The 23,615-nt window shown below is 44.6% G+C and overlaps 1 protein-coding gene across 1 annotated transcript in view; it reads left to right on the top strand.

Annotated features, from left to right (window-relative positions):
- MAP3K13 (mitogen-activated protein kinase kinase kinase 13) overlaps nt 1–19,539 on the top strand; it is a 36,226-nt gene extending 16,687 nt beyond the window's left edge. The window contains exons 3-14 of the mRNA XM_010021340.1: nt 2,670–2,853; nt 3,319–3,510; nt 4,146–4,304; nt 7,085–7,243; nt 9,282–9,390; nt 10,347–10,456; nt 11,680–11,796; nt 12,306–12,443; nt 13,440–14,184; nt 15,595–15,665; nt 18,138–18,435; nt 19,115–19,539. Coding sequence (XP_010019642.1) covers nt 2,670–2,853; nt 3,319–3,510; nt 4,146–4,304; nt 7,085–7,243; nt 9,282–9,390; nt 10,347–10,456; nt 11,680–11,796; nt 12,306–12,443; nt 13,440–14,184; nt 15,595–15,665; nt 18,138–18,435; nt 19,115–19,216 — 2,384 coding nt within the window. The 3' untranslated portion in view covers nt 19,217–19,539. The remainder of the gene's footprint in view (nt 1–2,669; nt 2,854–3,318; nt 3,511–4,145; nt 4,305–7,084; nt 7,244–9,281; nt 9,391–10,346; nt 10,457–11,679; nt 11,797–12,305; nt 12,444–13,439; nt 14,185–15,594; nt 15,666–18,137; nt 18,436–19,114) is intronic.
- The last annotated feature ends 4,076 nt before the right edge of the window (nt 19,540–23,615 follow it).

The following is a 23,615-nucleotide window of genomic DNA, read 5'->3' as shown; positions in this document are numbered from 1 at the left end:
GACCCTTGTCAGCCTATTGGCCTTGAGGGTGGTTCCAGGCTCCGTAGGGAGCACCTATGCAGAGGGATTTAGATGGCAATTTGAATTTTTTAGTTGGTGGGTTTGGATTGTAGTAGAAAATGTGGGTTTGCACCACTCATGCTCACAAACCCTGGTTTTCAATTGAATGCAGTCCACTGCTTTTCTGCACCAGCATCACTTACTCTAGGAAGCTTTTCAGTGCCTGCTACGTTATGGGACCCAAAGGAGTCGCTGATGCTGGCAGCCTTGTAACGTAGTAACATGCTCCTGTTCACTGAAGGTTTTATAATTTTACTTTTGTCTTACTGTTGCATTAGATGTTCCATATGGTTTGGCTCTTTGTTCTTCTTGAAATTCCCAAAGATGTATGATGTTTCCCTGATTATTGCTACACTGAAACCTCTTTCCTGAATCGTGCCCTTGATGATCAGGGTGCAAGTGGGATATGGGAAAGTATGTATTTTACTGAATAAACACGAGGTGACAGATGGCTTTGCAGGAGGAAGCACGTGAACTTGCACTTACTTTGTTTACAATCTTCCTCTGCCTTTACCATTGCAGAGGTTAATAGGTAATATTAAAAGAAAATTAGGGCTCCTAGGTGGTAGTAGTATAGTTACCCATCACTGCTTATATGCTTTGGGTGCTTCAGGGAAATAAATGGCTATGTTGCATGCCCTGTACAGGAAAGGCAGGCTTCTCACAGGTAAAGAAATGGCTATTTCAGTACAATGTGACGGTTTTAATGTTGCTCATGTAAAAATACTGGTCATCAAGAATCACAAAAATACTCTGTATTTTCCGCCTTCTTTCAGAAGCAATGTGTTTGTGAATTGAATAGAAATACAATTTTTGTCAATTTATTGATGGATTTCGTTATTTTCTTTTAATTTCCATATTTAAAGAACTGCCTTTTAATGTCTAAATGTCTATAAAGAATTAAATATCAATTATAGATATTGAGTCAAAAAATTGTTTAAGTCTTCTAGTGAGAAGGAATGCTTAGTATTTTAAAATACATGAATGTCCTGTGGTCAAGATAGTGGTCTCAGCATGTTTCCTGCATCGGTTTCTGTTAGCTTCTTCCTTCAATACCAAAGGACAAATCTGCTGGTAGGCAATATCACCTTCACAGTGTTATTCTGGAAAACTGAGGATAGGGATCATCCGTGGCCAATCCGTGGTTACTGAGGTGGCTTGGTTCTAATGCCTTTTCAGTTGAGAGTTGTGTGTCTTAGTATTTGTATACAATGTAAGGTTTCAAGTGGCTATACCAGTATGAAAAATAGATCTGTGTCTGTGAGGAAGCATGTGCTGAAGACTGGAACTTTGCCCTGCCAAGTTGAAGGAAATTTTTGCTGTAGGTGACCAACGTGGGTTTTTCTATTCAGTGAGTGGAATGAGCGCTGGGGTCTGGCTCCAGGTGGGAGCTTAGGTCTTTCCTTGGCCATGTGTGGAGACCAGGCATTTGGCAGGAGACATCCAGCTAGTGTCTGACTGTTGCAGGAATGATTTGAGGGGAAGATCTGAATCGGGATCAGGCCAGGGGCAGTTTGGTGTACGACTTTCCCTTCAGTGGTGATAGTAGCTAAAATGGACACTCCTGCATCATCCCACTTGCAGTCCTGGGAACACCCCAGTGGCTTGAAAACTGAATGAAACAAGAAGACACATCTTTGTAGACATCTGAAATAGGGACCTGTACAGGTGTGACTTGCTGTTATTTCAGAACTGAGAGGGTTACTTGTCGGTTTTGCTGCTAAATAATTTATTCTCTTAACTTACGCATTTATTGAGTTACAGCAAATAAACTATTGCCTGCCTTTTATCTCGCTATTTGGGGGATGTTAAAGTAATTTCAAGGTGACTCACATCCAACAAGGCTTTTTGTTCTGATGGGCACAACTGTCTTGAAACAGTTTATGTAGTGCTGCTGGACAACTCTGGCAGTATCCTCTTAAGAGGCACTTGGGTACCTAAGAAGAGAAATCGCTTAAGACTTTTTAGCCTATTTGGCACTGATATACCCAATGTTGGTGTGGGAAAGGCCTATTTCTGTGACTGGTGGTGGTAATTAATGTGCTTTATGTTGGGTAACTTGGTTGCTGGTCTGTGGTTTACAACCTGCCACCTCTAACATGCCCTTTTATTTCCCATTTTGCCTTATTTTGGGTAGGGGATGGATGACCCTCAATATTTTTTCTGTTGGTTGTGAATATTAAATGTTTCTTCTCATCTATGCTTTTCAACAGAGTCATGTACTTATAAGATAGACTATCCTCATTCAGTTTTGGAGTAGTCCTCCCTAAATTGTTAATCCAGTGTCTTGGTATGCTAAGTTGCTGCCTTCCAAGTGGAAGCAGCTCACCCGAGCATTTAGCAGTGATGGTGAACTCTGTTGAAAAAGCAGCTGGGGAGGATGGGAAGAAGAAGGCTGGAGGTGACTGATGGGGGAGAGGAGCTGAGTGAAAGGGATGCTGGGGCTGAGCATATGTGGCGTGGGCCTCAACTGTGCCTGTAATGGGAGAAGATGCCATGTACCATCTCCAGAAAAGTCCACCTTGAGATTCAGGCTGTTCCGGCATGATCTTACAGCAGAACATTTGTGTGGTCTTGATGTTTTATCCCCTTTGCTTGCCTGTGCCTAGATACCTGGGAGGTCCCATTTGAGGAGATCTCGGAGCTGCAGTGGCTGGGCAGTGGTGCGCAGGGAGCTGTCTTCCTGGGCAAATTCCGGGCAGAGGAGGTGGCCATCAAGAAAGTGAGAGATCAGAATGAAACAGATATCAAGCACTTGCGGAAACTCAAACATCCTAACATCATTGCGTTCAAGTAAGTCACGAAACTTGTAGGAATGTACCTTTATCATGGGAAGAGCCATTTGCTTATGTACCCTGGCGAAGGTTTTAAAACCCAGGAACTAAGCTGTCTGTAGGACAAAATGTGAGGTCATCCTTCCTCTTCAATTGTCACACATTTTGGTGAAAACAAAGCTCTGAACACCATTCTCACCTAACACTGTGCTTTGCATTCAGGCTCACAAAATGCCTGCAGTTAACTTTGCAAATCTTCATGGTGTGGAAGTTGAAGGAAACCCACTCCTGTCACAAAGGAGGCTTCTCCTGTCCAAAGCATGCAGGAACATTCCCCTTCTTGTTCAGGAAGGAGAACTGTTAGCAGAGCCTTGGCCAGGCAGACTAAATAGGCTACTCTCCCACCCCTTGACTGCCACCTTCGAGAGCTGCTCTGAGACTTTTACTCTATTGATCCTCACTAGCTGTGTGTTTCCTTTGACAGGGGAGTTTGCACTCAAGCCCCATGCTACTGTATTATCATGGAGTACTGTGCACATGGGCAGCTCTATGAAGTCCTGCGAGCAGGGCGTAAAGTCACTCCTCGGCTGCTTGTGGATTGGTCCACGGGGATTGCGAGTGGGATGAATTATCTGCACCTTCACAAAATCATCCATCGAGACCTCAAGTCACCAAAGTGAGACTCTAGCTACTTGAACATCCTCCAGTTGTGGTTGTCTTTTTTGTTTTCCTTGAGGAACAGTTTAAAGTTAGGCCAAAAGCCCCACTTTTTCCTTTTTGATAGTGGGATATTCTGCTGTTTTCATCTTTTTTATTTTTCCTTCTTACTTGTTCTTTTGTTATTTCCCTGGTTTTCTGGAATGCATCTTTCTCATTCCTCTGTTGCTTTCTGGCTAAAACTGTCTGCTGTATTCTTGTTCCCTAGATGTTTAGTACTTCTTTAGCCTGTGACATGACTGTGACAATGTGTTAAGAACATACTCTTAGATGGTTTAAAGTGCAGTTTAAAGGACAGCTTTACTACAATTCTCAAACGTCCCCAGATACGGTGGCTCTTCAGTGACTTGTTAATTTGCAATTTTATCAAGATTGATTTTTGACTAGTAGGATTTAGAAATGCATTTGAGGCACAAAACACAACCACCCCAAAGAAAGTGAGTGTTTTCATCAGTGAAAATGTATAATCTTTGTTGTACTGCAGTTGTGAACAGAATGGCCTCATCAACTTCGTATTGATGAAGAAGGGATTTACTCCCAGTGTAAATGCTGATTTCTCTTGTTTTTGTTTTTTCTTCCCTCTTCTCTCTGTAGTGTTTTAGTTACACACACAGATGCAGTAAAAATTTCAGATTTTGGTACATCTAAAGAACTCAGTGATAAAAGTACCAAAATGTCTTTTGCGGGAACTGTGGCTTGGATGGCCCCAGAAGTGATACGCAATGAGCCTGTCTCTGAAAAGGTGGATATCTGGTGAGTGGTACTAATGCTTAAGTATCTTCGTTTCCTGTTTAGCCACTTGGTTTCCTAGCACATTACGTATTCAGTGGGGTTTTTTTCTCATCCTAAGCACGGGGACAGTTTGCTCTGTGGTGGATTATTCCTTTCTCACCTGTCTAGTGCCCTGAACTCTTGTTACTGAGCCATGGGCTATAATGGAAAGAGAGGTGACATACATGTGTAAAAACTGTGTGTCGAGATCTGAAGGTACCTAATGAGATTCAGTGCAGACTATCTGTGTCTTGCAGTAAGCAAATGCAACGGCTCTTCCCTGTGTCATTGTTCAGGCCAGAACTTTCTTCCACTCCCAGTGCTTAGAAGTCCCCTCAGCAATTTCTGCAGCCAGATTATTTTTCACTTGCTTTCTACCCTCTTCAGGGCCATGCTTGAGCTGTAGAGAGGCCTCTAGTCTGCTAGCTTGAAGGGTCCAACCACCTTTTGCCTTCTGCATACTGGGCTCTCTTGTATGTACAGCCACAGGATTATTTATAGTCCAGTCGATCTAACCCCTAACACCAGGTCTGAGAGGGACAAAACCAGGATATATTGTAAGAATTTTTTGAACACCTCTTCCCTTCCCATGTGAAATGTGCAGTGTCTGAAGGAGCACAGGAAAGGTTCAGACTTCGGTGCTATTAAACATGCTTGAGAGAGGACTCGGCCTTGGAGCTCCTTTGGGATGCCTCTCCACATTTTTTGGGCCCTCAAGGGAACTGCATCTGTGTTTCTGCCTTGTTATTTTTGCATGTTAAATGTCAGTAGCCAAGACAAATGCCATTCTCCCTGCTTGCCAGCCAGGATGAATTTTCTTTCTTGTGGTTTTTCAGCTTCAAATGCTGTCACCTCCCTCACGCAGCATGAAGCTGCAGGTCAAAGCCATGGGTGGTTCAGGGTGCAAGTGGAGTCACACAACAGCCTGCTGCTGGTGGTGTAGCTTAGAGCTGGGTTATGACTTTAAGTCAGGGTTTCCTGAAGGGAAAGGGAAAGTCTTGTAATCTTCAGTATACAAATCATGTTGTGCTCACAGTGTTTTTGTGTTCATTTTGTGTGAATGTAGCAGGCCATAGCAGAGCCAGCTCTTCTAGGAGAAACTCTTAGGTAGTTTTGGAAAGAAAATACGCTTGCCATTTGTCTTTTGAGGCTCCTCCCTTTGAATCATGGGTTCATGAGGGGGCATGATGCTGGATTTCCACTCTCATCTTTCTGTCCTTTAGATTGGCTTAGATTAAAGAATATTGTGTGGAGCAATATGTCAAATAAAAAACAGCTTCTAGCTCTGCTGAAGATCTGGGCACTCCTTTCCTCCTTTCGTCAGTGACTTAGAGATGTTGCTCCTTGCTGCAAACCTAGAGGTGCCTTTGGTGCGCATTCCTCTTGAGTCCACTGCAGTGGCAATTGCTCAAACTCCTCCTTGACATCCATTCCTTCCGCAAGATGAGTAAAAGCAATGTTCATGAATGCTGACAAAAAATGAGAACAGCTCCTGAGCTGCTTATGTGTCTGCTCTCTCTTATCTTTAACAGCATGTTAGACAGAAGAAACCTATAATCTTATCAGGAGTCTTGAAAATCCTTTGTCAGTTCTGAATCATAACAAAGCTGAAACCAGATGGGGTTTCCTGGTGGTTTGTCCTGTATGTGTTCCTGCAGCCCAGGGAAAAGTGTTTTGAGGGAAAAAATGTTCAAATTTGCTTTTTGGTCCTTCTCTTTGCCCTCCTTCCTCCCCCCCACCCCCTGGATGATTTGAAGCCAATGGGCTTTGAAAATGCAACATTTTTCATAAGAATTTCTGTTTCCTGACTGATGGTTGTTCAGACCCAAGGCGGTTCATCTGTACTTACTAAAAGCAACTTGATATTAGTACAAGCCAGAAACATACTTCTCACTTTTCACCTGGTTTGACTCGCCAGCAAGCTTGGCAGAGCTGGTGTCCCACAGATGGATGGGACAGGCTAGTAAGGTGATATGTCTGGGTCTGAAATTGAGAGCTCGCATCGCAGCTGGTTGTTTACGTACAGTAAGAGTGGTGTTGGTTCTCAGCAGCATTTTGTTTACCTCTGTATTGATTGGTTTGAAATGTCTCTGGTGTTTTATTGGGTGAAGGCTGTAAATAAGACAGGTTGATTCTGTCACTTGGACATGTTGCATTTGCTTCTTGGTTTCTATGTTGCAGGAGTTATAGTGCTGCCTTAAGCCCATGAAACTCTTACCTAGGAGTACACATAACAGCAGAGGGAGCTTTTGCCTAGGGAAAAAAAAGTTGAATGATGTGTTTAAAAACCCCACAAAACCTTTGATGTTTTCTTTGTAAGACACCAGTTCTGTCTGTTCAGTAGAAATAACTGAATAACTAGTAAAATAACTTTTTGATTCTTCTTACCAATAAGAGCAGTTAAAAGCCTATCTCAGAAAAGCTAACTTTCCTTTTCATTTAAGAGGAGTAAGCTTTAATCTGTACAGAAAATGTACTTTCAGGTTTTATAAAATCTCACAAATAGGGAAGGGTGAGTGAAAACCAGTGTGGTTTGGTGTTCAGGCCAGTGCTGGGGCAGAGGAGGAAGAGTTACCTGGTATGTGAAATAGCTACTCTTGGGTAAAAACTAGTGTGTAAACTCAGCTGTACCTACTTGCAACTTCAGATCAGACTTACTTATTTCCCTGTTTTGCCAAACAAACTGTTCTTTTCAAGCTCCAGATGTTTCTGTTAATTTAAATTCACACAGAAGCTTTTACCCTAATTTATTTCTCCATCAGGTCGTTTGGCGTAGTTTTGTGGGAGCTGCTTACAGGAGAGATTCCCTACAAGGATGTGGATTCTTCGGCCATCATTTGGGGTGTGGGCAGCAACAGCCTGCACCTTCCAGTCCCTTCCACCTGCCCAGATGGCTTCAAAATCCTCATGAAGCAGACTTGGTAAGAGCCTGAACCCCACACTGCACAGACCTAGGGCTGGCTCCCTGCTTTTGCCAGACTCCCAGTAAAACCAGAGTCAGGGTGTTGAGCCCAGAGCAGAGGGCTCTTGAATGCTCCCACACTTGTCACCACAGCAGTAAGTTTTAACATTTTGGATTCTGCTTCCTTGTGGCAGCAGGCTTGGACTGCAGGAGGACATTTGGAGCTTAGAGAAAGTAGGAAGCAACCTGTCTGGTTTGCTGGGCGGATGGGTCAGGGGAGGGCCTGAGAGACACTGTTGAGACAAGCTAGTGAGGGGGAATGAATTCAGAAGGAGAGATGCAGGGGAGTAGAGCTTGGTGGGAGCCCCAGCAGGGTGATGGTTACCCATGCGTTGGCTGTCCAGTGTGAATTTGGGGTCCAGAGAAGGGCTGGCGAAGGGTCTGGAGCACATGTCATATGAGGAGCGGCTGAGAGAACTGGGGTTGTTTGGTCTGGAGAAAAGGAGGGTCAGGGGGGACCTTATCGCTCTCTACAGCTACCTGAAAGGAGGCTGTAGTGAGGTGGGGGTCAGCCTCTTCTCCCAAGTAACAAATGATAGGATAAGAAGTAACGGCCTGAAACTGTGCCTGGGGAGGTTTAGATTGGATATTAGGAAAAATTTTTTCACAGAGAGGGTGCTCAGGCATTGGAACAGGCTGCCCAGGGAAGTGGTGGAGCCACCATCCCTGGGTGTTCAGAAACTGTGTAGATGAGGCCCTTAGTAACATGGTTTGGTGGTGGACTTCACAGTCGTGGAGTAATGGTTGGACTTGATGATCTTAAAGGTGTTTTCCAACCTAGTTGGTTCTATGATGCTAGGAGCAGGCAGCATGAAGGTCATCTTCAGTAGCCTTCACAGATGTGGGTGCTTTGTTGTAGCAAAGTAGGTGATAAAACGTAGCTCTGTGGGAAGAGAAATTGAGAGAGAATAAAAGTAGGGGTAAAATTTCTATAGACTGCCTCCAGAGTGAAAGGAAATGATTTTTCGGTCTGAAACCCCCTTGCAACTGACTGGCTTTTAAACTGCACAAAGAGAAATTCAAGCTTTCTGTATGGAAGCAGGATTTTACAGGTACAGATATGGAAAATGCTTTGTCTTTGTAATTGCATTTGATAGAGTGTAAGGGTCTTCCAACGTTTTCTCATTCCATGAATTTTACCAGCCGTCCTCTTGTTGGCACAAAGGGAAAAATAGGCGAGAGCATCTATGGATCTTTTCAGGTGGCTGTTTATCCCCTTGACACTGAGCTCCAGCAGGTCGTGCTGCTGCAGTTATCTGTGCTGAGACTGCTCTGCCTGGCTGTGCTTCTAGGCATGGCTGCAAAAGGCAGGCAGCAGTCTGTGGCGCTCTCAGCACCCAGTACGTACACTTGTACCTCCACCTAGTGGGAGTAGGTGGTTCGTAGGAGAGAGGGGGCTGAAGAAGTTGTTTCTTGTCCTGGGCACTGAATACATGCAAAAAGTCTGGTGGGTTCAGTTCTGAAGCTCAAGTACTGGTGTCTTTTCTCAAAGATACAAATGTTTATGTACTTAAAAGTGATGTTAGATGTCTGGTACACTACAGTACTGTGTAGGCTCAGGCATGGAGTATGTAGCAACATAGGTACATTTGGTGTTTACAGACACTCCATTGAATGTAAATTGTCATCTCCACTAGATTGAGTATTCCCATTCTAAAATTTGGAAATTACCAGGAGAATGAACTGAGGCCTGTTTCTTCTTGACAAACAAGTTAGGAACAGTTGCAGTTTGTATCCTACCTTTCACTTTGTAGACACGTTTTCCTATTTTAGATGGTTTTAATCTCTGTGTTTCTTCAGAATAGATCATCACAAACCAAAACCTGGTTACAAATCAACTCATATTCAGAAAAAGAGAAAGCCACAAAAGCTCCTTTGCTCTAATCTGTCATCTACACGATTCAGGGGATATGTTCTAGTGAGAAACCCTTTCAGAATGGTAGGAGAAGCTAGCAGAGTTAACCTCACCTCATGCTTGGGTATTTGTTTTGCTTCAGGCAGAGCAAGCCCCGGAATCGTCCCTCCTTCCGGCAGACACTGATGCACCTGGATATTGCATCTGCTGATGTGCTGGCTACTCCTCAGGAAACCTATTTCAAATCACAGGTAACTGTAGAATGGCTGTAGCCCATGAGTACAAGAGTTGGCTCCAAGGATCCAATTGAGTACAGCAGAAGTCTGGATCCATAATTTCAGTTTGGTTCTTGAGGAGAAGCAAACTGATGAGTATTTGGAAATCTTTTCCCCAAACTTTCACAAACTGAGACATCTGCTGACTTTAGTCAGAAGCTCAGCACTGTCTCAGTCACTTCTCCCTGAGACTGCTGACTTTAGATGTTCTGCTCCCAGCTGTTCTCCCAGTACTGTTGTACAGGAGACCATGAGACTGCTGAGAGCGGAACCATTACATTTATAGTGAAGATGAGCAGACAGCAAGTGGGACAAAGAGCTGTTAAAGGCAGTGAAGGGACTCTGGGACTTCCAGAAAAGATCTAAAAGTATGTTCCTAGAGATTCCTCTGAGCCCTACCCAGTGTGTTGTTGTCTGCTTCCCAGGAGGGAATGGGAATGAAACCTTGCCTCCAACGGAGAGGGTCTATATGGTGTTGGGGTTTATATGAGGAAGCAGGTATATTTATTCAAGCTGCAAGCATCAGGGCTTCAAGGGGAAAACAGAGCTGGTCTCACTCTAGTGACAGTCATTGTCACCATGAATATAGCTTTCCAAATCATAAGCCTTTCTGTTTACTTTAAATGGCAAAAGGGACAAAATGTTTGAAGATGAAAAGAGCTTTCGGAATTCTTAAAAATATATGTTTTAAAAAATGCAGTTATATTTTAAATTATCTAATTGAAGCACAAATTTGGAAATACCATTTGAAAAGGCTGAAATTAAACATGCTGCACTGTTGTTACCCAGAATACTTGAATTACCAGAAACCTGTTTTCAACCCAAACTTGTAATTTTCTGCAGAAACAAAGAATGTTGCCCAAGATTGTTTCTTTGGTGCAACTAGGGATCCCAATTCATTGTCAATACCTAAAAGTAAATTGCTTTCCTAGGCTGAATGGAGAGAAGAAGTGAAGAAACATTTTGAGAAAATTAAAAGCGAAGGAACTTGTATCCACCGGCTAGATGAAGAATTGATTCGTCGTCGAAGAGAAGAGCTGAGGTCTGTTGGCAGGCTTTTGTGTTTACTGCTCGCTTTTCCCACCCAGCCTTCTCTTCTCCAGCTAAATGAGCCCAGCTCCCTTAGCTTCTCTTCACAGGGCATGTGGTCTAGGCCCCGAATGTTTTCATGCTCCTCTTTCACTGAGGACCCCAAAACAGGATGCAGTATTCCTGGTGGTGTGAATTCGGGCAGCCTGAATTCCTTGTGGGTCCAGACACTGAAGTTCCCGTGGGCATGCCCTAGGCCTTGAGCGCTGCTTGGCAGATGGAAAGCTAGAGACAGAGAGAAATAGTGGAAACCCTCCCTGCTTTTGGTTAGTCTGAGCAGTTTGCTCTAGACAAGATGGACAAAGGCCTGTGTATTTATCACAGAATGTTTCTGCCTGAGTTTTGATGTGTGTGTTGACAGCACTGAAGCAGGTACGTCCATCTCAGTGGAAAATGCATCTTGCAGTTTGCTGTGAGCTTTCTCTGCCCTGATACTTTCTTTGGCTTAGTTATTTCCAGAGAAGTGAAAACACTCCAATTTACCAGCCTACTGAAATTCATTTTGAACATTACACCAGCTTAACAATGAAAGCAGAATGTTTATTTAAGAAAGGAAACTGTTATCTTCTGTGATACAAATTTGCAAATGTATTTGTGACAGAAACATAAACCACTGAGTAGCTGTTTCTATGTCAAACCTGAGAAACCAAAGAAAACCTCGTTCAGACAGTTTTATCTAGTTGTTGATGAGTCTTCCCTAGCCCTAGGGAGCTTTTGATGGTCACATCTTTAAGCTGTGGTTCAAGATGTCTTCTGCAGCTAAACAGTAGCTGTAGGGGCATATTGCTTTTTGTGAAATACAAAGAGATGACTTCTTTCCCTGTTTCTTTAGAAGAGCTGATTTAGCCCCTTCTCTGTGCAAACAGGATGTTCAGGGCTTGACCAAAGGATGTGTGTGAGGCATTTGCAGCTTCTCTAGTAAGAAGTGTTGCCACTCTTTCAAGATTGAAATGCTTTCTAAATCATACAGTGATTCATTGCAGTAGCAAGCTCTTAATTGTCATTCACTGTTACCTCTGTCTGGGGTTCACTGCAATGCAGCTGGCAAATTGGACTTTTAGAAGGTTTTTTCCTAAAGCACCCATACTTTTCCTTATCCTCCTGTCTAGGAGGTGGAAATACTTTTCCTTATCCTCCTGTCGTGGACTGTGGAATAATGACTTTTCTGTTTTTCAGACATGCATTGGATATCCGTGAACACTATGAGAGGAAACTGGAGCGAGCTAATAACTTATACATGGAGCTCAGTGCTATTATGCTGCAGCTGGAGGTCCGTGAGAAGGAGCTCATAAAGTATGTATCTCTGGGCATAACAGCATGCCATGCATGTGGCAATATGTGTACAGGATCAAAAACCAGCGCTTCACATCTAAACTGCGCAGTGGTACTTGTAGATTTAGTGTCCCCTGGCAAACTCACAACGTAAAGAGCAAGCTTAAGAGGAGATTACTGCAAATTACTTAGTATACATATCATTACCCAGTGTTTACTGACTGGGAGAAAGGCACCTTTTCCATGTGATGTTGGCATCCTTTGGCCCCTTTGTAAAGAGAAAAGCAATGTTGTTTTGGGACTGTGCGCCAGGGCCCTATTCCAACTGCCTGATCTCTGCAGAGAGGATTTAGAAAAGGATTGTACCCCTTCTGAGAAGAGCATTTTGTGTTGCACCCAGCCATAGCTGAGAAACAGGCACACAGTGTGCTTGCAGTGAAGCTGTGCTTCTGCCCAGCAGGAGCTGCACTTGGATAAAGAGAGAGCTGATCTGTTTTTTCAGGGGTTTGGTTTTCTTCCCTATGTTTCAGGAGGGAACAAGCAGTGGAAAAGAAATACCCTGGGACTTACAAACGCCACCCAGTTAGACCAATAATCCACCCCAATACAGTGGAGAAGCTGATGAAGAGGAAAGGGGTCTCCCATAAACCAGGCAGCCAGACTAAAAGGTAAGAAGTAACAACCTAGTTCTGTGCCAGGAACCAGGGGCAGATCCCCGCTGAGATGAGCAGACAGCTTACTTTCCTTTAAGTCTGGTGACAACAAAGGACAAGCCAAAGGGACGTTCACTCTTGGGCCTGGTCTGATCCTCAGAACCACAGCTATTTAGTTATCTCAAGGCAAAAGGGATGAATCCTGCCATCCCTTCTACCTTGGCAATTCTCTGGAGCTGTTTGGTCTATATAGTTTTTTCACAGATGATGGTGCTTTGACATGAGGTATCTAATGTGTTGTCTCAAATTCCTAACTGTCCAAGCAGAGAAAAGTTAGATCATCCTTGACTTGAATGGTAATAAGCAGGGTGAGGAACTGCGGGAATAAGCCAGTCCTCAGAGAGGATGGATTCATTATTGAGGAATTAAATTAGGATTAGAGATTTGGGAATTCATGCTGTCCTTTTCAGCTGTTTCTCTTCTGCCTGACTTTCAGAAAGTGAGAAATTTTTTTTAAGGGGAGCTGTCTGTCTTATTCTTCTTTATTTTCTGGGATTTCCAGAAGTTAGAGAGTCCTGATTAACGGTAGATCATCACTTCTGAAATAACGTCCACATATGCTTCTGAAATGAGCAGGCTGATAACCATCAGCGGATTGGGATGCTATCATGCTGAGCGCATAGTAAGAGACATGCCCTACACCAAAGTCTTAGGAGGGGACTGTTTTGGGAGCAAAACATCAAAATAAGAGCAGAAAAAGGAGAATATGTAGTAGATATTGGAAAAAGCAACAAGAAAGCAGTGTAGAGTATGATAAGATGAACAGAAGGACATTGAGTGGGAAGAATTAAATCAAACTAAGTGCACTAGTCAGCTGAAGGAGAGAGAAGGCTGTAGATCTTAAAAAGTGGAGTGTGCTTATGGCTACAGCTGCCTCTTCATCCTGGCTCCAAACTGATGTCACTTCTGACTTGGTGATTTAATGTATAACTTCTGCTGACTGTCTCTCAGGCCAGATCTACTGAAGTCAGAGGGCATACCCAGCACAGAAGCAGCATCCAATGGCTCACCCGTCTCAGGAAGTCCCAAAATGTCCACGCTGAGTGGCAAAAGCCGCTACCGCAGTAAGCCACGTCACCGCCGAGGGAACAGCAAAGGCAGCTACAATGATTTTGCAGGGATCTTGAAAAACCAGCCAGTGCAAGACGATGCACCTCCTCCTCCACCTCATAATCCTTCTCATCACGCCGGCCTGCCACAGCAACCTGGCCACAGCCATCCTCATGGCCATCACTCGCGGCTTCATGCCCATGGACAAGATATTGCCAACTGTGCAAACAACTTAAGGTACTTTGGCCCTGCAGCAGCGCTGCGGAGCCCTCTCAGTAACCACGCGCAAAGGCGGATGTCTGGTTCCAGCCCTGACCTCATCTCTGCTGCCATGGAAGCAGATTGCCGAAGGAACCTGGAGAGCAAAGAAAGCAAAGCTGATCATTGGGAGTGTTGCAAAACAGATCCATATAATTCCTGTCTAGAGTGCAGGGAGGAGGACAGTGGTCAGGTGCAAATGGCATCTGTTGAAACAGGGATGAGCCATTCTCAATCACCGACATCTGTTTCCCTATATGAAAACGCGCAGTTCATTGAGAAGATGGATGAAGAGGGCTTTGACAGCTGTAAGTCAGCATCTGCCCTAGGCACTCCCCAGCACATGGCTTCCTCAGTGCTACCTTGCAAAGCAAGACCCCTTCAGAAGGTAAGGACAAAACATAGTGATTTAGAAAAAAACAAAAGTTTGTTCCTCTTTTCCCTCTCCACCAAAAGGAGGTGTGTGGCATAGGCTAGTGTCTGGTACTATAGTCTGCTACTATAGGATAGTAGCAAAGCCGTGTTTCCCATACACATAGCAGTTGAGTTAAATGTATGACTTTATCTTTAAGAAATCATACCTATCTGAACTTTGCTTTGTGATCTGGACGTATATCTGATGTCCGAAGCACTGTAGGCATATTGGAGCATACTGCTAATAATGAGGGTTGTCAAGTGGGGCTTTGATAGGGCCTAGGTGCATTACTTGCAATTTAGTGAGGTTTTGTTTGAGCTGAAACTTGGTCTACTGAATTTTTGTTGTTGTTGAAACAGCCTCAAAATGTTTTCAAACCTTTCTCGAAACAAAGGAAGGGGTAACTGCATTCTTTTGGTGGTGATAAATGTCATGTAACAGTTTCATTGAGAATCTGTAGCACTGCTGTGTCTTGGAACAGGAATTCAACATTTGCTGTGGTCTCGGGGACATGCCTTCTGCTGCACCTGCCAGAAACTGTCTCCCTTGACTAAAGGCATGGTTCTTGTGTATTTTGTGAAGATTTTGCAAGAGTTCAAAAGGTGTTATGGCACAGATGTACAGAAACAGTTCATTCCTCCTGCTTCCACCCAGGTGGTGAGATAAGTAGGAACCAGTTCAAAGAGCAGGAAAACTGGGCCTGGGTATAAAACTGAAGGAAAAGGAGAATGAGTACCAGAATAAGAGTGTGGTTTGGGCCCAGAATGAAGGGAGGAGGAGCTTGTATTACAATGGGATGGGATGAGATAAGAGGCTGAATCTGAGCGAAGGGTTGGCATGTTGGGTAGGATAGAAGGAGGCTGTAAAAACTGAGAGTGCAAGAGGTGGATTTGGATGAGAAAAGGAGAATAAAGGGCTCTGCTTGCTGAGGTAGAGAATGGAACAAAGCAAGTTTTCCTAGATGGTGAAACCCACCAGCAAGGCTGTGTCATCCCCCATCCTGCTGTATGATGGGCTCATGTAGAAGAGGGTCAAAGTTGTAAAGCCAAGAGTGCCAGATCACCTCAATAAATTATATGTACTAACAGATAATAAATTAGTATGGTACTACTTAATTTGCTTCTGTAGAAATCCAGAATGTTACATCCTCAGAGCTTGCTGAAGTATTCCAGTGTGTTTCAATGTCAATCACTCCAAATTCAGACCACTGGACTTTCTGGTGAGAAGATGCCTGAGTCAGCTTTCACTGATATGCAGATTATTTTCTTCTTGTTGCAGGCCGTTTACACTGTGATTTGTCCTGGAGGATCCAGGGCCAACCATGTAGTTGCATGTCTGTTCTTTCACAAAAGTGACACCATTCTTGTCCTTGTTTTCTGCCAGAGTGGCGATGACTCTTCAGAAGAGGAAGAGGGCGAAGTAGACAGTGAAGTGGAGTTTCCTCGTAGACAAAGGTAAAAGGTGAATTCACGCCAATCAGTCTTTGATGGGACACAACTCAGGAGGAGAACTGTCACAGCAGCTGTGCACCAGGATTGAAACTGTAGGAGGTGCTGGCAAAGGAACAGAGTTGCGTTCAGTGCGTCCCATCCACACGCAGTTGATCTCCCATATTCACTCAGTTTTCAGCCTGTTCTGAGGTGTTATCTTCAGCACAGCCTTTCTTCTGCAGGCTGTTTATAGCACATCTAGATCACACTTGATAACATTATTCAGCCTGTAAAAATAAGCTGCTGCATCTCTTTCACCAGACTCAGACTTCCTGAATGTTGGCACTCTTTGTGGACTCTTTCAGATGTTGTTTATTAACTGTTGCTGCAGTGGAGCAGACTCTAGCACCTTTGTAGTTGTATTCAAGTAGGATGGAAGAGCTAGGTGATAACATAGGAGATCAAATTTGATGGTTTTGCCTGTAAAATAAGACTTGAAGGGTCATTCTTACTGAAGCCTGTGTAATAGTGGGCATTACAGTCCTGTACTCAGGAAAGAGATCATGGAATTAGTGCCATGGCTTTGAAAGCAGCTGCTTGAAGTGCAGAAGTGATACAGTGGGCAAATAGGTTAAAGCTTGTTAGGAAAAGAGCAGAGAAGAAAATAGAAGCTTCTCTGCTGTTGAATACATTCATAGCACATCTGCAGCTTGAATCCTAAATGCCATCTTCATTGCCCCAGCTCAAAGACCATGGTAAAACTTGAAAAGGTACTGAGAATGTGTGACAAGAATGGTTAGAGATAGTTTCCATAGAAAAAGAGATTAAGTCCATGAGAAATATTTGTCTGGCAGGAGGAGAGATGATACTGGAGGTGCATGAAATTGTAATTTATGTGGAGAAAATGGACAAAGAATGATTTCTCTCATGTTAGGGACACCTAGTGAAGCAAATGGGGGCTTAAAATGAACAAGAAGTGCTTTCACCATCCAGAACATTTTCAGATGTGGACCTCTTTGTCCACAGGTATGCTGTGGATATCAAAACATAACCAAGTACTAAGTGCTAAATTTATGGAATATAGGTGCATCAGTGGCTGTGATGAGTGCACTGTCATGCAGGTTTGATCTTCAGCTGAGAAGCTGGATTTGCTGAATGGTACAAACCAGGAAGATACGCTAGGAGAAAGCAGGCTCCGTCTGCACACCCTGTTCTCCTACTTTCCCCAGATTATGTCTTCCTGCATAGAGTTGGAGACTGAACACTGAACTAGATGAGTTCTCAAACAGAACACTCATACGGTTCTTGTGTCATGGTTACTTCTTCTGTGACTTACTAACTTGGAAGACAAATTGCCTTTCCTGAATTCAACGTGATGACCTGTTTTGGGTCTCCTGGCATGATCAGCCAACTGATAATTTGTGCCATTACTGTTGAATCTTAGCATGAGGCAATTTCCGCATTCAAGTAACTGAGGGCTTACAGTTTGAGTGCACATACCTAAATTCTAACCTCGCTGTTGGGATCACTGATATTCCCAACTGAATTAGCTTGAAACCTATAGTGCATCCTTGCTTTAAAACAAAGGATTGTTAAAGAAGACTGTGCTCCGGAGCTCATCAGCTAATATGAACACGTAGCAGACAAGCGCGAATAAGAACAGATGAATTTTAAAGATGCAGATATTGAACTACATCATTCAAACAGTGGTAGGTTTCCATAGCTTCAAGATAAGAAAAGCAGCCCAGCACTTTGCAGAGCTCTTGCTGCCAGCCTTGCAGATCAGTTATGACTCAGCTGGAGATGTGTTCTTAGGGTGGGAAGAGGCTATTGGAGAGTAGATGTGAAGCCTTTTCTATGGGTGGGACCTTGTTTGTTCAAAGACATTTTTGGAAGGATCGAGTCCTTAGCTCAGTGTGGAGAATCAGCCAGGCAGTATTGCATGTGCTGTGCCTGAGCACTGTCATCTAGGGAGAACAGTACTGAGCAGCCTGGGCTGCCTGTTAGAGCAGGGAAGCCCTGAGATGCCATTTAAAAGTACAGGTGCAAAAATCTGCTTTGCATTTCATGCTTCAGAAAGGGACGTGAGATGTTTGCTGCAGAAACCTGGGTAAGGATGTAGCAGCCACTCTGCATTCACTGCACTGCTAATGTCGCCAGGGTTTCTTGTGATACATGTTCCAAAAGAGGGCTGCTCTTGCTACGTGTCAGAAACAGAGTTTCTGATGTTTGAAGTTTAACACTGTGCTGGCTCATCAGCTCATTGTAACTCTGTGCAGTAGGAGGTGTGTGGAAACCTGCCCACTTGAGAAGCTGTAACTTTTCTAGCTGGCAGTGGGCTCCTGGGCACAGGCTCACCCAGGGCTGAGCAAGCACCAGGAATAGAGTCTGTCAAGGCCAGGTATAACAGTAGCCAAGCACAGCACCCAGGAAATTCTCTGCAGTTAGAGGTATTGTGATACAAGCTGAATGCTGATCTGTTCTCCGTGTTTGCAGACCTCACCGCTGCATTAGTAGTTGCCAGTCCTACTCAACCTTCAGCTCGGAGAACTTCTCTGTGTCAGATGGAGAGGAGGGGAACACAAGTGATCATTCGAACAGTCCGGATGAGCTGGCAGCCAAGCTGGAAGATGAGCTGGCTGAGAAGCTGGAGGACATGTTGTCCCAGACTCCAGAGATCCCCATTGAAATCTCTACCCAGTCTGACGGGCTTTCAGACAAAGAGTGTGCAGTGCGGAGAGTCAAGACTCAGATGTCTCTGGGCAAACTTTGTGCAGATGAACACAGCTGTGAGGTGAGTCGTAAGTCTAGTTATCCTCTCTTCGTTCTATTGAGTAAAAACCCCCATAATGTTATGGAAAGGAATCCAAGGGCCAGAAAGTTGATGACTGCTTAGGAAGTGCTGTGGTAGATACACTATAGCAAAGCAACTGCTTAAATACCCAGTCTTTCTTATAACTGGCCAGTTATGAGAAAGTAGCACAAAGACAAGCTGTACATGATTTCCTGGTCAAGATGAGTGTGATGTTGGAAGGCCATCAGGTTTGCAATTGCATTAAGTGGGATGAAAGAATAGCACGTAAAGTAGATAATGAAATGGAATGGTTATAAACTGTTTGCCTCAGACTTACCCATTGGCACCTTGCTGATGAAGCTAGAATGATTTTTCTTTCTTTTACTGTTTTACAAGTGTTTGGGAGGGGCAGGGCAGAGCCTGCTGTGCCATCTTCTCATAACTCCATGTGTCCTTGGTAGTGTTCTGACCAGATATTTTTCTGCTGTCCCCTCGTTGAGGGGAGACAAGTGACCTTTGTCAGGGTGATTGTGTGCTGTTGTTATCTCCTGCATGCTGCTAATCTCTCCTTCTCTGCTGGTGGTGACCTTTGCTGGTCTGTTGTGACAGGTTGGGATGGTGTGGTTGATCTGCAGTGCACAAATGTTGCTCAGTCTCCACCTTTCCTTTTGCTTTGCAGAACCCAGCACAGTTTGGAGAATCAGACTGTGACTCTTCTGAAGGGGAGTGTTCTGATGCCACAGTCAGGACCAATAAGCCCTGCAGCTCTGCTACTTGGTAAAACAGATCTCCCCCAAAGCTTCCTGATACTGGCATTTTGATTTCCCTGAGATTCCACTTCATTCCCCTTCATCACACTTTACAGGAAGAGAAGATGCTTCTCCTTCCCACCCCAGGAGTGATTTGCAATAACCCGAATCTCTGGAAAATGTCCAAATGAAATTAATTCTCTTTGAGCATTTCAATCAAGAATGGCAGGGATGTATTTTATTGAATAATCTAGTTACTGTAACATGGATATTTATTTTTTTGACATTTTAACACTTTTTACTGTAAAGAGTGGATTGTATTTATAGACACACAGACTCGTTGCAAAAAAAATAAGTTCAGAAAGCAAGCACATAACAGAGAAACATCCTGGGAGTCCTGCCTGGACAGCTTTGTGTACAGACGCGGGGGGATTCTCTTGCTGCTTTCACAGGGGACCAGGCCTCGTGGCCCTGAAGATTGGAGAACAGATCAAGAAAACTAAACCACTCAGTCTTATCAAATGAGGAAGCATAAAAAGACCTTACTATAGGGTAACCTGTGAACAAAGCGTATTCAGTATAACCAGCTGGGTCATTTTTTAATCAGAAGGTTGGACGTGTTCCTGGAGAAAATTGGTACCGAGGTGCTAACTTCCAGGGTCTTCTGAGTTGATACATCCCCAGGAATGTAATAGTGGGTTTTATTTTAAGGATTTTTAGTTTCTTTTTTTAATCAGCATTTTGTTGTGAGATCCTGCAAATGTATTCTAACCTCGTCCTCTCGAGAATTGGTATAAGAGCACTTCTTAACATCGTCCTTGCTTCACTCTGGCAGTGTCGATCTCCAGTTGAGCAGGGAAACCTCTTTCAGATGCAGTGTGCCATTTCCCAGTTTACTTCCTTCTCTTACCTCCTGTCTGTTTCAGTCAGTCAAAATAATCAATCAAATCAGTGTTGGAAAAGCAAGAACTTGCAAACCATGGAAAGCACATTCTGCAGAGCCTGAGCACTCTTCTGGGGAGGAAACTGGAGATGCCTGTACTGGACTTGGAGAAGCAGTCTCTCACCTACAACAGCATCGATAACCAGCAGAGAGCTGTGTGTTGAGGGGGAAGACTGGGAATCACTGGCCTAGATTAAGAGCATCAGCCCTGCTCTGTCTCCTTATTCACTGTACATTCTTGAAAGCATTAACAGCTGCCTGCCCTTCATGTCAGGCTTTGTGTAAAATGGGTTGCACAGGGAATGTTGATGGTAGCTATGGCACAGCTGTGTCTCAGGTGCACCCTGAGGCCTCTGTTTCTCCTTTAAGCTGAAACTCTGCAGGTGAAAGTGAGGATAGTACTGCTATGACAGGCCGAGGCATTGGCAGATGAGAAAAATTTGTTTTCTGATAGAACTCATAGTGCCTTCCCTTCAAACACTACTCTTCTAAAACAATATTTAAAGAGAACAAAACGATAGAGCACGATTCCTCCCCCACCCCTCCCCTTTAGCTGATGTCCCCCTGCAAGAGCTTTCACTCTGCCCTTCCTAGCACGCTGGGTGCTGCTCTGCAGACTGGCACACCAGCCTGAGCTGAACGGCAGGAATGGACCATGGACAGGTACTTCTGTTGCTTTGTTTGTTTACATTTTATGTTAAAATACTGGTTTGAATTTAACTGTGGTAATTTATAGCCTCATGGCAAAGTGAAGGAAAATGTCTTACTTATACAGAGAGCAGTATTGTATGAGTTTAAATTATCCCATATTTTTAAATTTTTGTAGCTGGACTACACACAGATCTTAAGTTATGATGTTATTTTATTATTTATTATCATTTCTGTAGATCAGAAGGTTGGCTTCACCGCTAGCACAATTGTAATCTGTTTGTGTGATGTTACCTTCTCCCTGGTCGCTGGCGGGGAATGGGAGCAGAGCTGGTCTCAGCAGCTGTCAGTAGTTGCTGCCTCTCGTGATTTCTAAGGATGCTGTTACACCGGTGCAGAGAACCTGTGAAGGCTGCTCTGAGAGGTGGATGCAGTCAGCTCCATGGTACTCCTTGTGCTTAAATGCTGCAATGTGCTCATTTTGCTGGTAGAGTTGACAGCTCCTGATCTCATCGGGAATGGTGATCAGGGAGTGAGTGGTTTCTGAACTGATCACAAAATGAACAAGATCCCCTGGCAAGAGCACCCAAAAGGACAAGCAGAGAGGAGGGCAGTTACTCTGGGCAGCAGGTACGAGACTGGGGTGGCCAGCAGTGGATCCACATGGTGCATTACCCATGTAGGACCAAACAGGTTGCTGGAGAGGGAGCGACCAGCTCATCCCTGCCTGCAGCAGCAATACTCAGCTCTGGGTGGAGGTAGGATGCCGCGGGGAGTGAAGCTCTTTCCTGGCTTGTTTCTTGTTTCCTCACTCTTCTCATCCCTCATTTCTCCCCCTAGATGTTCTCTGTCTCTTGGCCAGTGGCAGGAGGAGGTGGAAGGACAGAGATGGCTTTGCTGTCATGGTGCAAGAGGGATTTTGGTGTGGAAGGGGTGGTGCAGATCGTTACTCAGGAGGCTGGAGGCCAGAGTGCAGGAATTTAACAACGGAGAACTGAGTGCACTTAACACGTGCACACAGAGAGACTGAACTATTGCATACAGAGAGATTGAGAACTACCATCAGATGTCCCCCACTGCAGAGGATGCCAGGCTTTGCGCCCCTGGAGAGACTCTGCTGCTCAGATCTGACAGCCTTCTTGAGCTCCAGAAGGCAGGGCTATTCCCAGCCTGTGGGCAGCACTGGCGTCCTAGGGCAGCCCTACAGCCAAAGGAGAGCTGCCTCCAGCTCAGGCCTGTCAGAGTCTCTGTGCAGGGTCTTGTCTGCAATGATTCAGTCCCTAACAAAAAGATCCCAGAGGGGTTTTGGTAGCTGTGGTGTGGAATTTTGGGACCCTTCTGGGCCAGGTGTCCCAGGTGTATGCCGATTCCTCCCCATCCTTGCCTGGGGACACGCTGGCCCATTCTGCAGCCTGGAAAAGCAGAGCTGAACCCTTCAGGTTATCTGCTGCCACACTTAGCTCTAGTTTCTTTACACACCCCAGTCATTGCATTATTGCAGTCCAGTGTTGCTCCTCCTAACTGCTGCCTACTATGCAGTGTCCCTCTGGGACTGCCACTAGGGCATCCCCCCTTGCCCAAACACATAACCCTGTACCCATGGAGATGTAATCCCAGGCTCGCGCTGCACACATCCCATGCCCTCAGCTGTGTGCAGGCAGGAGTGGCTCAGCAGCCCCCTACATTCTTGATGATTTCTGTCAGTTCTGCAGGGGATTTTAGGCATTTTCCTTAGTGAAACCTCCCCAGATCTGCACCTAGACGTGGTGTCTCCACGTTGCTGTATGGGCATCTCTGCTGCGGTTCCTCACATGTTCTCCCCTAGCAGGGTGTGGGGCTGAGAGGTGTAAGTCAGCCTGCTTTCTCCTCACAGCAATGCCGCATTTGCAGGGCAGAAGTAAACCATGGGTTCCCTTTTCCGCATCCTGACTACCCTGATCCAGTTCTTACAGCTGCTGACAGCTCCTGAACACTAGCCTAGATTTTCTCCCAGAGCTGAATGTTGCGTTCCCCACTGTCGTGTTCTAAGTAACCATTTCATCTTGGCCCTGTCCAGTAGTGTTCATCTCTCTCCTCCCTGCTCTGTGGATTCCTGATACAAACTTGATTTTTTTTGTATTGAACAGTGTACAGTGATGGAAACAAGAATGACTATCAAAGCAAACAATGCATGGAATAAAAAGCCAGTGTACTTCAATGCTTCTCAGGCTGGTTTGGTGATGTGGGAATGGTTTCTCATGTACTTTGGGATGATGTCATGAAGCTTTTTAATAACTAATTGTTACTTGTCTCTGAACACAGCTGAACTGAAACTACCAGGAGTTCCAACTAGCAGGGAAGTCTTGGTTGGAAGCTAGCCTATCAAGCACCTAGGTTGTCCCTAAGCTTTGCCTTTTGCTCTTTGTCAAATGAGTGACTTTTGCAATGTCAACTGGGGGACTGTATCTGCAGCCATGATTTCTCATCCTGGGAACCTTGCTGTCACACTCAGTTCCAGCCCTGCTGGTGGGGATAAAGCATTCACTCTCATCTTCCTGTGTGCTCCCATCTGCCCTCATCCATGCCAGGAAGTTTACTTCATCCTCTGAGTGGAGGGCAGACTCGTGGAGAGTAGAGCAAGGAGGTGCAAACACCAAAACCCCAGGAGCAGAGTATCTAATAAGATACTCCAGCAATGGGACAAACTCTACCTGCTTATTTGGAAATCTTCCAGTTATACATGAACAAATGTGTAGGTTTTAAAGGTACTGCCAGCCAGGCACATCAATTCCTTTATTTCTTTTTCTCACCCTTTAGCCTTTGTGGGGAGTAGCAGCCACTGACAGAAGCAATCTCCTGAG

The sequence above is a fragment of the Nestor notabilis genome, unplaced genomic scaffold, assembly GCF_000696875.1.
Source record: "Nestor notabilis isolate BGI_N333 unplaced genomic scaffold, ASM69687v1 scaffold9059, whole genome shotgun sequence".
In the NCBI taxonomy this organism is placed as follows: Eukaryota; Metazoa; Chordata; class Aves; order Psittaciformes; family Psittacidae; genus Nestor; species Nestor notabilis.
Note: the sequence above shows the minus strand (reverse complement) of the source record. Positions and strands in the feature narration are given on the sequence as shown.